Source organism: Echinococcus granulosus (assembly GCF_000524195.1).
Source record: "Echinococcus granulosus chromosome Unknown EG_S00040, whole genome shotgun sequence".
NCBI classification, from domain to species: domain Eukaryota; kingdom Metazoa; phylum Platyhelminthes; class Cestoda; order Cyclophyllidea; family Taeniidae; genus Echinococcus; species Echinococcus granulosus.
The window spans coordinates 211252-224246 of NW_020170420.1; the positions used below are offsets into that span (position 1 = coordinate 211252).

A 12995-nucleotide genomic window follows, 5' to 3' on the forward strand; every position below is an offset into this window, starting at 1 on the left:
ATCTTCCTGAGGTAGGAAATGTAAATGGTTTGGTAATTGTGAAACCTCTAAAGAATATCTTTCAAGAGATGTTAACAAATGTCTTTAGGTCTCTTTAAATCTGTCGCTTAGACTGTTGAAGGGCTTTACCTTCATCTAGACTAAGGAAAGAGGTAGAGGAGCATCGGTCTGACAATTCAAAGAAGCAATAGTCACTTCTATTATCCATCTGATCCTATGAGAGCTGAAAATCTGGACAGCTCTATTGCTGGATCTTAGTGACAACTCACCCTTGGCGCTGCTATGGCGATATGACTTTAGGAGCTCGTGTTCTAGAGAGGTGATAAAGCCCGTAGGAGCTCAGCAGTTGTGGAACCTCTCGAGGTTCAAGTGTCAATCAGAAGTGAGTGCAGTAACCACTTAGTTTCTTCATACTGATTTGTGAGGAAAGTAGTGATGACAGTGGGTGGCGAGGTAGTCACATGAGAGCATAAGGCAGCAACTTTGGTGGGAGAAAATGTATAAAATTGACTTCTTCTTTGACTGAAAAGAAAACTATGACATTTTTGACATGTATGAAGGTAAAGTTAGCTTTGCAGTAATGAAGACCAAGAGACTTTGAGGCGTGTTGAACTATACATGCGAGAGTTACCTCCTTGACTACTATATTCACAATACTTGAAGGCCATTGTACGGACGGATCTACCCTGTTCAAACTTCGCAAATGCTTCGGGCTTTTTTCCTTCTTTCATTCTATAAAAACGATGCTTTTCCTTCTCTCTTCTCTCAAATGCACTTGGAGGGGGGTTTGAAGGGGATGGCTGGAAAGGAAAAATATACATATAGAAAGAATTTGCCTTCCCTTATAGAAGGAATCCCAGCGAAATCCCACCACTCGAGCAACAGTCCATCGCAAAGTTGAAAATCATTTTTTTTACTGAAATTCGGTTGACAGCTGAGAGAGAAGGGGAGTCAAATTACCCAACTGCACCCCCATTTATGAAAAAAATTTTGGTTTAAAAAAGAGTAAAAATGTTTATTAAATATATTTTTTGCTCCTTAGAAGACATAATGAGAAGGTGCAGTAAAGAAACTAAAAGGAAGTGACACTTGAAGAAGGGCCTTAGAATTAATGCATTCACTACTGTTGGTTGTCATCCATGAAGACTGATGAGTCAAAAAAGGAAAATTTGAATGAAGAGATTAACTGGAGTTGGGGTAGGAAAGGCAAGAGGTAGGGAAACGGGCGGAGAAATTCAAAAAGGTGAGGGGGGAGTTCACTAAAATGGGCTGAAATGAAGTGCAAATTCGACTTTGGCCGTAGAGCGATGATTTTACCTTTTACATATAGAAGGTGATGAGATCGAAGAGAAGGATAGCCGCCAGCGCGACTGTGAGCGACATCGCAGTGGTGGCAATGAAGGGCGACCAGAGATTCCGGCTATTTAAGTAGTAAAATACCCCCACAATGGCTATGATAGCAGCGACTGTAGTGGCCACAGTGGAGACAATCTCAGTCCAGCTGCTTCCGTCAGTCACAACGAGGACGAGGAAGATGGCAGCCAGGAAGATGATTAGACCAGCAGTGAGGAGGAGGGCACCGGTTATTTCATGCACCTTCTGGTTGATACAACGAGGGCCGAGAATGCTATCTCCACATCCCCAGCCGCTGTAACCCACTGCCACAAAAAAGAGAATAGCTGCCAGGAGAGCTACAAAAACGTAACCCAGCCTACGATCCATTCCTGTGTGTGCCTCAAAAATGAGCCCGTGTGGGGCTGCAATTACTCCATTCAATTTTATACCTGCATTCAATCACGAGACTTAATTACAATTGGCTTCAAGGAATGCTGCAAAGCAACCGCACACAAAAAATTTTATGAATGGTTATATGGAAGAAGCCTTTTTTACATTACATCACTTCCTAAAAAACAAAGGACGGTAAAAAGAAAGCAATTTAACTGACCGAAGAGTCAGAAAGCGTGGGCACCGCAAACCCTGTTGGCATCAGAAAGGCACTCGAAACAGTGGGTAGCTCCTTTATAGTGGAAATAATTACCGAATTATTTATTGGCTTTATGCCTCTATCTCATCTCATATCGCCTTTAAGTGGAGGGTGCGAACAAACTCCTCCACATAGCTCACAGTAGCAGAGGTCGGGTTGTGACAACCGGGAGGGCCAGAGGCGCCACTGAAGGAAAGAAGGTGTCAGAAATAAGATTGGACGAGAGAGAGGGATGGACACCATCCTCTCCTTCATTAAACTTGGAAGAATTCAATAGCTCAAAAGCATCAAAGCCAATGCTACCAGATTCAAAGTCAACTTTCAATGACAGAAAAGTTAAGTGGGCTGATTGATAGCCATGACTGTTGCCATAATGGTCCATGAGAATAGTAAAGGGTAAGTGAATTTTGGGTCTACTTTAAAAGTCACGAGAGAAAATTAGCACTAATTTGGTGTGCAGTAAATTAGGTGCCCTTCAGACCAATCAAAGTGGAGTTGAGTGGCACCATGACATTATAAAAAGGGAGTACCGAAGCCTGTTGACAGATCTACGGGGTTGTGTTTACCACGTGACAGGAGAAGACAAAAAATGGATCGCAGAATCGCCTACATTATTATTGCCTTGGTGGCAGCCATCCTCTTCTTCGTGGCGATCGGATACAGCGGTTGGGTGTGTAGTGGTAGTATTCTTGGCCCCAATTGCCTCAAAAGCAAGGTGAATGAAGCTACTGGTGCTCTTCTCCTCACTGCCGGTCTACTCGTCCTCATCGCGGGCATCTTTCTCATTCTCCTCGTGGTTACGGGAACCAGGTGGAGTGAGATTGCCTCTGCTATCATTGCCACTCTCGCTGCAATCATGGCCATCGCCGGAGTCTTCTACTACCTCGATCACATGAAAATTTGGTCACCCTTCATTGCCACCATTGCCATGTCTCTCTCCGTCGCGTTGGCCGCCATTCTTCTCTTCGATCTCATCACCGGCAGTACCTAAATTAACTTGGCACATTCTCTAACATCCTCACCAGTTAGGGTTTCTGCATTAATAAATTGCACCTGCTTGGTTTTTCCCTCTCTTAAAAGGGGGTCACGGGGCAAAGGATGATAGGTTGCCAAAGTCACTGGTTACGTTAGCTTTTGAGAGCCACTTGGTCTATTCGATACCTCGATTAGTTAGTGGTGGAGTTGGTCATTGTTTGTGAGGACTAGCAGTGTGAATGCGCTTACGTTTTCCCAGAAGGGTGTTTGAATGTGTGCCATGAGTGCCAGGTAGTTCAAGCACGTTTGCTTATGGAATGCAGTTTAAGTTCCCCTTTTCTCTTACCCCTCTCTCACGTAAAGGCATGAAAGTTGTTGCAAAACATTTACGAGAAGTCGGTACCTGTGTTCTTGGAGCGACTCGCACAAGAAAGTAAAAAGAAGGAGCACTCATATTGAGTGGCGCGATTTTGGTTGTGAATCACCCAAATCAAATAGAATTTCATCATACTGCGAAGTGCGGAGGATGCAGTGTAGGCGATTACGCAACAAGTGGTTTGCTATCTCCAGCACTCGGAGATGTGCAGAATGAAGTGGTTGTTCCCGCTACGTGAATGGAAGTCAAATAAGCACAGATGGGAGATGATAATCTACAGAACGGAGGAGGAGGAGTTATGACTCCAAGCTTAGCGGGGAAAGCCTTTGAAGGAACGAAAGAACACTTCGTTGGCTATCCCAAAACGGTCTACTCATTAATCATGTTAAAGAACCCCTCGCCTATTCACCATTACGAGACTGTACAAGCTCTGAGATGAAAAAGCGGGACGCTATTATTCGATCACCTCAAAAATTAAGCGATTGCAGTTGCGAGTTCTCGATGCCAAGTTAGGGATTTGAAAGTCACTTTGATTTGGGAAAACTGTAAAAAAAGATAGAATGAAGCAACCTTAATCAGTTATTAGTCAGATCGAGGCAATAGGGTGAGATGGGATGTGGAGAGGCGGTTTGGGATTAGATTTAATGGGTCGAAGTGGGTGAAGGTGATTGAAGCGATGCAAAGAGAAAGTCGATGCTGTAGGCTAGGGTGATAGCGAGACTTCCTTTTTGTTCTGACAACAGTACCGATTTATTAGCCCCTAAAACACCCATCTGAGCTTGTGCCTACATACCCACTTGCCTACTCATCTACCTACGTAGATGGCTAATTAAGCACTTGTGTGGGTTGGATGCAGTGGGAGAATGGCAGTCCTGTCATACATCAAAGAGTGCCATCGTCTATGCCAGTACAATTGCGTTAATGATGGGAGACATTCTGCTTAATCTGACATAGTGTAACTACTCACTGCTACTTATCACTAGCATATCCTTCACTGTGCAGCAATACCCACAGCAAAAGAACCGCCCTCCCTTTGCCTCAACCAAAACGCGGAGATAAGTGGCAGTTAAATCCGGTGAGGATTGGTTGACCAGCAGCAGCAAGCGGTTGGCCGTTAGCAGTCAGTTAGCAGTCAAAAGATGGCAGCTACAGAACTGCTCATTCCTCCGTCCTGTTTATTGCATAAGCTTGACACTAGATCTATCCTCTCTGCATTCAAGCCATAGTAGCGAGGAGGACTGGAATGACGGCTGCTAACAACAGCATGACAGTCCACTCACCTCGTATGCACTGGCACAGTAAAACAGCTCCAGAAGGGCTGAAATACCACCAACTCATGGATTATCAATACATATATTTGCCAGACATCACATGTCTTCTGTCGCATTTCTTTGTGTCGTACCACTAGTGCCACTTCATAGCCCCAGAGACACTCCATTTAATTATTATTAAATTATCATTTGCTGACACTAATCAAAACTGATGCCTGAAAGTAGGCACAAACTCACCAATCAACATATGCATTCGGCTCTTCTGCAAGATTCTACTGAATTCGCTCCTCTTGCCTTGTTCGCAAACATTCCTGTAACAATTGTGCACTTCACACACTAGTGAGTTCTGATTGGTCAGTACGGTGTACTGATATACTTTAACAGTACGCTATTGTTGATGCACCCTCATAACGCATTCATGGAGGTTATTCATCTCAAGGTGTTGGATAGAACCCTCTCCTCTCCTGGCGTGGATACCAACACACCGGGCAGGGGCCAGTGACGCCACGCACACATGTATCGTGCCTTCATTGGTCTCCGCAGCATTCTTATCTCTCTGTCCCGCTGAAGTCCACCTCATTTTTTCTGGCTGGAAGAGCAACGTGTCCTCTGCTTAACATTTAGTGCAAATTAGGTTGCAAATGTGACTGAAGAGGGGAGAAGTGGATCTACACATAAAATGGTCACCCATTGTAATCTTCAGGGAAAACAAATCGCTCCTAATTTCTTTTTACTCTCACTGGTGACCTTTATCAAGGATTCTCTTTCCTTCAAGTTTGTTTATTTTGCCTGTGTAATTTGATAATGGATATGTGCCAGAAATAGCGTCACATATACGTGAAATTCTGCAGTCACAACTTGCCAGTCACACCCCACGTCCTGATAGGCTATTGTATTAAACCGTTTCCAAAATGGACTGATCGCCTGTGAACCAGTGTAGCATGCTTGGCTCTGTTGTTTTACAGTTGGTGAAGCTCAATGAAGCATTTTCTGAGTTTTTTTTTTGAAAAAAAGATGATTTGATGAATCTAGAGGTGAAAATGTTTGTGTTATGCAAGAACAGTATGACATCCCGTCGTAAAGGTAGTTTTTCACGAGGGGAATTTGAGCGGTCTGACTGTAGCAGGGAAAAGAGATTAGGGCATTATGTGGAACCTAGCCACCACAACTTACGAATTCTACTTTTACTTTAAAGTTGCGCCCCCTTTAAAATTACAAAGTAAAGTGTGATCCACCATTCCAGTAGTAGAAGATAGCACCAAAGTGATCAAGTGTATCCCAGCCATAGATTTAACCCGACTGAGTTGCGATGGCATCTAATAGTTCTCATCCACACCGCTGCCTGTTGCCTAAAGTGAGATGACTTAGGGCAACGTGAAGCGGCAGCTTTCGTGACCCTTCACTGATTAAGCTCAACGGATCAGAGCAACGATGAATACAGTCCCCATCAATCAGGCGGTGCAGCTGCGCGATGGCTGGGGTCAACTCCTAACACTTGCCCATCTCCAGGATTTGACATCCCCCGTGTTATCGGGCTAGACAGTTCATGCTTCGAGTCATCCAGTTCCCCTTTAAGCCACTTGTAATAGCGACCTTCAAGGTCCCTTCCTGAGGGCATCTGGGAGCTACCTTTCCTAAATCCCTCAGTTGAAAGACCTTAGCTATCATCACAACTCAAAGTGAGAAGACATCCATAAAGCCTGTCGAACCCAAAAATCCAGATCATGGAGGCAATCTTCAGGATATGCTAACTCTATTCTTTGAAAATGCCTACAGGTGGAATCAAAGTCTGGCAGAAATATAACATAAGTAAATGAAGTGGATCATGGGCGATTTGGCAGGGTACGCAGCTACAGGCCTGAAAAAGTGGTCGTCTCCCATGTGCATGCGACTGAAGATAAGGACGACAGCCAAAGCGACAGTGAGAGACTTCACGATAGTGGAGATGAAGGGTGGCCAGATATTTTTGGCTGTCCAAGCAGTAGAACACTCCATCCATAGACAAGATCGTGGAGATTGTGGTGAGTACAATGGAAATGATATAAACTTAATTATTACCTTCCATCACAGTAATAATTAGGAATATGGAAAAAAAGAAGGGGACCAGACCAGCCGTCAGAAGCAGGGTATCGGACATTTCATTTACCTAGCTTTTGTAACAATCCTTTGAGTATGCTACCAACACATCTCCAACAGCAAATACGAAGGCCAAAAATGCTTAACACACTCGATGATCAATGTATTCCATGGAGTACTCACCCTCATTAAGTGGTGCAAGGAGTCACCTGTCTTTGCTGTCATTGGCTTTGACATTTAGTTGACAATGGCGCAGCAACACTTATACTTTATATATAAGTAATCTTTAATATCGACTCGGTGACTAGTCTACCATCCCCTCTGTGACCCTTCACTTAACTTGGTCAACCGCAGTTCGGGGTCCAAATTTCTTTATTGCTGGAAAGTAATGTTCATTCCATTCATCAACTTCTTCAAATATGTCAAATGACTGATGACAGTGATTACGACCTAGAAGTGAGCATCTCCTTTGAAGTAAAGGTGAATGTGCGTCAATCTGTCAATGGGAACATTTTCATTTTCTCCTCTACCGCCTTCCTTCTTCTTAACACCGCTGTTCTACCAAATCGCAGTTAGACAGATCTGCTTCGCAAATTGACTTCACCTCGATTTCTTAGCTATAGGCGTTTCTCGCCAAGGTTGCGACATAAAACTTGAAGAAATCGTGGATTGTGGGGTTTGCAGATGTAGTCGCCACCGCCGATCAAGTGCTGGCAAGTCATCCAATTGTGGATGCGTTAGGCCGACGATGAGCCTGCATCCTCGATTGTCGTAACCATGTATGTTGACTGGAAGCCAAAAGCAGTACTTACCCCCACGCCTTCAACTGGGAATGCAAGTGGTGGAAATGGCAGTGCAAATGGATGGCATTCACATGCATTAAAAATTAGCTTCCGTGCTTCTTTCAAGCGTCCTACAAAAATGCATCATAGACGCCGCAGTATTTGTCTACTAACCGACTGAGTGAATAACGAGCTGGATGGGTGAGTAACTCACTTGCTGACTAACAGTTTATCTGCTTGAGTGTAAAGAATTGTCGTCAAATTTGTAGGACAAGCAAATGACTGTGGCATTAGTCACTACTGGCGACTCATCGTACCTCCTTCACCAACTCACAATCCACGCTCATAAAGAAGGTCATGCTTAAGGTGTGTTTGAGCCGGTCTTTACACCTCTCCTGATCATAGTCATCGCTGGGATTTCTGGTTACCTTCATCAAGGGAAAGAGGAACGGTAAAGGCGAGAGAATTAGCGTGAAGAGAGTTTCATTCGTAAGGCACCAAGAAAGCTCCAATATCGCAGGTTAAAAATGGAAATGGGGAAGGAAGGCAAGAAAGTCTACCGTAATCCTTGTCTACACTCCCTTCCGCGCACAGAAGCCTAACGATATTTGCCCAAGTAGTGATTATCCACTTGTAGCCGCATAGCACAATTTTATGATCAAATGCATGGCAGAAAAGGAAGGTGGGCAAATGACGTCCAACGGCATTATTTCTCTGTCACTTTCCTTCGTTTCTACAGACTCCATTCATATTACAGCTCTCTCAATCACATTCTGCCTCGTGTCACCTTCAGTGACAGTGCATGACAAATTGCAATCCAGACCACCTCCTTCAACCATTAAGACCAACACTTTGACAAGCTCTCTGCTCTACCTCACACACCCTCCACCACCCAAAGGAAAGCCACATCCAATGGGTCACATTCTCCTTGTGTGTGGAACTTCACTTCTTTCAAAGATGAAGTGAGGCGATTTCGCCCAGTCATCAGTCAGAAAGACACGATGTGGTGAGGTAAGGTGAGATGGAATGGAACAAATTGGATGAATTGGAGCAAAGTGAAGATGCAGGTTCAAGATGAGAACGAGGGCATGTATCCCCCATTGTTCTGATGACTACACCAATTTGCTGACAGCGAAGACATCCACCCAGTGCCTCCCCACTTATCTGCGTGCATCCAAACTGATCACAGGTCATCCACTGAGTCGGGTCAAGAGCAACCATTCGCTACTATCCATAGCTAGCACGTCTGCTACAGTGCTGCTGTGATCACTACTGATCAACTACCTCCTCTGCACATTACATGACACGTGACGATGGATGGCAGTTGAATGCAGTGAGGACTGACTGACTAACAGCAGTCAGCATTTGGCTGGCGGTAGTCAGTCGGTAGGTAAGCAGCAGTAGTCACAGAAGTGCCCACATCTCAGCACTGACAATTGCGTAAGCATGCTGCCAAGTCTACTGTCACCACATCCACTACCACAGTTGTGGATGGGAACTGGGATGAGCAGTGCTGCCAGGAGCATAATACACACTACTCTCTTTTCTGCATTTACACCGTGAATCATGGAATCTGATGAACTGAAACGCCGCAGTGTCATGACTTCTCACCACATGTAGTCGCCTGATCTTACAAGATTGACCTTTCATCCCTTTGTTAAAAAGTAACACTACCGATTGGTTGGGCGGAGGGCATGAGCACGGGAAACCAGGTTGGTAGTTGACAGACAGTCGAAGCTTTGTTGTTACAGTTATGAGCAGTTTTTATGATATGGGAAACAAATACGGAAGGGTATGTACTCTCTCCCTGTCTCACCTCATATCGCCTTCATTTGGAAAGTACGAACAAACGCCTCCATAATAGCTCACACTGTCAAAGGTGGAGCAGGAAGGAGATTCATGGCAGTTGACAAGCAGAAAAGTGACAACTGGCAAAACCAGTGGCGCCACTGAAAGGAAGAAGTTACCTAAAGTTGGGTGAGGTGAAAGAGAGCGAGAGATAGGCATCTTCCTTCACTTCAATGGGCTTTAAACACCATCTCGGCCTTCACTAATGACGCCTCAGGGTAATACATTAGCAAGCGCCACCGCCAAACCGAATGCATAAAAATTAGTGTTGTCAGATTCAAGGCCAGCTTTCAGTGATACCGACATCAAGTAGATCATTTGATAGTCAAGAATAATGCCACGATTTACCATGGGGGATTGTAAAAGTAAGGTGAATTTTGGGCCTACTTTAACGCTAATTCAGCGACCCCTATGGTGGGTGCCTCCAAACCAATAAAAGTGAGGTTAGGTGGCGTCATACCATTATAAAAACAACGCAACGAGGTCTGCTGACAGACCTACAGGGTTGTGTTTACCACGTGAACGGGGGAGACAAGAAATGGATCGCAGAATCGCCTACATTATTATCGCCTTGATGGCAGCTATCCTCTTCTTCATGGCAATCGGATATTACGATTGGACTTGTGAAGGTAGCAATCCTGGTCCTAGCTGCATAAAAACCAAGGCAAAAGAAGTGATCGGTGCCCTGCTCCTCACCGCTGGTTTACTCATTCTCATCGCGGCCATCTTCCTCATTATCCTTGTGGTTACAAAATTCCCTCCGAGCGAGACTGCTTCTGTTGTCATTGCCATCCTCGCCGCAATCATAGCCATCTCTGGGGTCTTCTACTACCTCTATCAAGTGGGAATTTGGTCACCCTTCATTGCCACTATTGCCATGTCTCTCTCTGCCGAATTGGCGGCCATTCTTCTTTTCGATCTCATCACAAGTAAAACCTAAATCAACCATCATTTGGCATTCTTATCAGATAAGGTTTCCACATTGGTAAATTACATCTGCTTGTTTTTTTCCTCTCACAAAGGTGGTCACGGGACGAAGGATGATAGGTTGCCAAAGTCACTGGTTGTATTGACACTTGAAGCTCAGTGAGTTGGTTCTGCACCCTACCAGATCAGTGTTAGGCTTAGCTGCTGATTGAATATGGAGGTACCCACCTCTCCACAGAACGTTGGGCTTCATCAGCGACGGGTACTTCATGCATACCGGCTTTACGAATGGAGGTTAGTACCCTCTATTCCCCGAAACTCACATTTTAAACCCGTGAAATCGTCTTGAAGAAGTTGTTGCAGGGAATTTGTGAAGGGTCGGTGTTTATGGTGGCAGAGTGACACGCACAAAGTGTCAAAAGAGGGTGCACTGAAAGTTAGTAATACGATTCTAATGGTGAATATCCCAATTTTTATAACGCGACCAGTGAAGCCCCAACTTTTCCTCCTCACTCCTCTCTGCGACCTTACTTGTACTAAAAGTTAAGCAGGGGACATGCTGAGCATTCAGTCGGGAATGTGATGGCGACTTCAGTGTAAAAGAGAGGTAGCGAAGCTGCAGTGTCAAAGACAGTTGCAGGCACGGTACACGCGTGTGTGGGGCATCACCGACCCGGTGTGTTGGAGTCCACGCAACGAGAGATGAGGGTTCTATCCTATGCCCCGTGAACTTGTCTGTTGGAAGTTTCTCGGGATAAAGTACCTCAGTGAATGAGCTAAGAGGACGTGTTAGCATTAGTGTACTATTAAAGCGCATCAGCACACCTCACTGATTAATTGGGCGAAGTTCATTGGTATGTAAAGTTTCAGATTTTCGCAGGAGTATTTGAGATTGAGGCGGGTGAAGAGGGGATCACATTAAACTTTGCAGAACAGCAAACTGCCAGTGTTTATTGGTGAGGTTGTACCTATCTCCAAGCATCTTTGATGCATGTGTTGTGAGGGGGTAGGATGATGCGTGATTGGTATTCGAATTGAGTGTCTCTGGAAATATGATAAAACACCTGATGGTGACTCGACAGAAAGGAAAGTGGGTAGAATTATGTGATATTTGACGGCTCCTTAGGATGCAAATGGAAGTGAGAAGAGTGAGCTGTTATGCTCTTCTCAGCAGCTCCCGTTCTAGTCCCCAAAGGCTAATATAGGTAAGGATTCGGAGATAGTAGACTTGGTAGCTTGCTAATGGGATCGTCAGTGAGGAAGTGTGAGCACTTCTGTGACTGACATCTCTGGCCTGTCATCTGACTACCAAAAGCCGACTACTGACTGCTACTAGTCGGCTAATCTTCCCCACTTCCATCTGTTACTCATTTTCCCCTTTGGGTTGGGCAGCATGGCACTGCGACAAAAGCGTTAGCATAAGACAGTAGTGAGTAGTTAAACTTTGGCAGATTGAGTGCTTTATGTATCATCATTAACACAATCGCGATGTCACAAACGATTGCAATCTTTGATGTATGACATGTTTGTTGTCCTCCCTTTACACTTAACTCACACGAGAGCTTAATTAGTTCCTTAGGTAAGCAGTTAAATAGGTGCGTAGGTAGGCAGGTAAGTAGGTAGTTAGGGGCCAGAAAATCGGGACAGTTGACGGGGCAACAGGGGGAAATCATTTGCAACTTGGTCCACGCTCTCGACATTCACTTCTCTTCACTCCACTTCACTTCTCTTCTTCCAACTCACCTCTCCTCATCTTATTGTTTCGGCCTGACTGATGACTGATTAAAAATGCTTCACTTTACCCTTTTGCTGTTTTCTCAAAACAAGGTGGCTTGCACACTCTTGAATTGCATCGAGACGAGATAACCACGATCACTTTGATTTTGGCGAGAACAAGCAACGCCTCCTCTCTTCCACCATCTAATCACGAACTCACTCGGAGCACGTGGGGTCTCGTGATGGTGAAGTATGCGTGGCTGTCGAGTAGGGGTAATGCATAGACCCATTTAAGATAGCCAAATACACGTTCAGTCGTTACTTCGAACGCGTTGCTTTCTAAGCTATGGGTCCTTCCACTTCCCCCTGGAATATTTACATTTTCCGTCTGTGAGTCTGTGACAGCCATTCATGTGGTGAAACCTATCACTTCATCTTCCCCACCTCATGTGGATGGCAAACTCATCGTTGCATTTACTGTGTCAGGCAAAGTGTACTGCTCATTGTGATGCAACTCCCCTTAATTGAGCCATTCCACCACCAGAATCGCACCACTCACATACAAAAGCCTCTTATCTTTTTGCGCCTACCGGCCTGACACTGCAAATAACAGACCCTCTCCAATGACCTCGTTCCACGCTCTGCGACCACCAGCACCAACCCTTTTAAATGTCCTACAACACCTACCACGCCTTTGGGGGGAAGAGGGGTAGGAGAAAAGGGGGACTTAAGCTACATTCCATAGGCAGACATGCTTGAACTACCTGGCACTCATGCCACACATTCAAACGACCTTCTGGGAAATTGCGAACGCATTCACACTGCCAGTCCCTACAAACAACAACCAACCCCAACACTAACCAATAGAGGTATCAAATCGACCAAGTGATTCTCAAACGCTATTTTAACCAGCGACTTTGGCAACCTGTCATCCTTCGTCCCGTGAACCCCTTTTAAGAGAAAGAAAATAACAAGCAGATGCAATTTATTAATGCAGAAACCCTAACTGGTGAGAATGTTCGAGAATGTGACGAGTTGAT

General features: G+C 44.9%; 3 protein-coding genes across 3 annotated transcripts; 2 read left to right on the forward strand and 1 right to left on the reverse strand. All coding sequences in view use genetic code 11, as the record gives it.

The window, feature by feature from the left end:
- Window positions 1-1320: 1320 nt before the first annotated feature.
- Window positions 1321-1722, reverse strand: EGR_05440 (hypothetical protein; the record flags this gene model as incomplete). Its single annotated transcript, XM_024494689.1, has 1 exon — window positions 1321-1722. One exon carries the CDS (start codon window positions 1720-1722, stop codon window positions 1321-1323), a length of 402 nt encoding a protein of 133 aa, XP_024350874.1.
- An 851-nt stretch (window positions 1723-2573) lies between these two features.
- On the forward strand, window positions 2574-2975 carry EGR_05441 (hypothetical protein; the record flags this gene model as incomplete). The annotated part of the gene is made up of 1 exon (XM_024494690.1): window positions 2574-2975. One exon carries the CDS (start codon window positions 2574-2576, stop codon window positions 2973-2975), a length of 402 nt encoding a protein of 133 aa, XP_024350875.1.
- A 6875-nt stretch (window positions 2976-9850) lies between these two features.
- Window positions 9851-10252, forward strand: EGR_05442 (hypothetical protein; the record flags this gene model as incomplete). Its single annotated transcript, XM_024494691.1, has 1 exon — window positions 9851-10252. The coding sequence occupies one exon, from the start codon at window positions 9851-9853 to the stop codon at window positions 10250-10252; it is 402 nt and encodes a 133-aa protein (XP_024350876.1).
- Between the last annotated feature and the right edge of the window lie 2743 nt (window positions 10253-12995).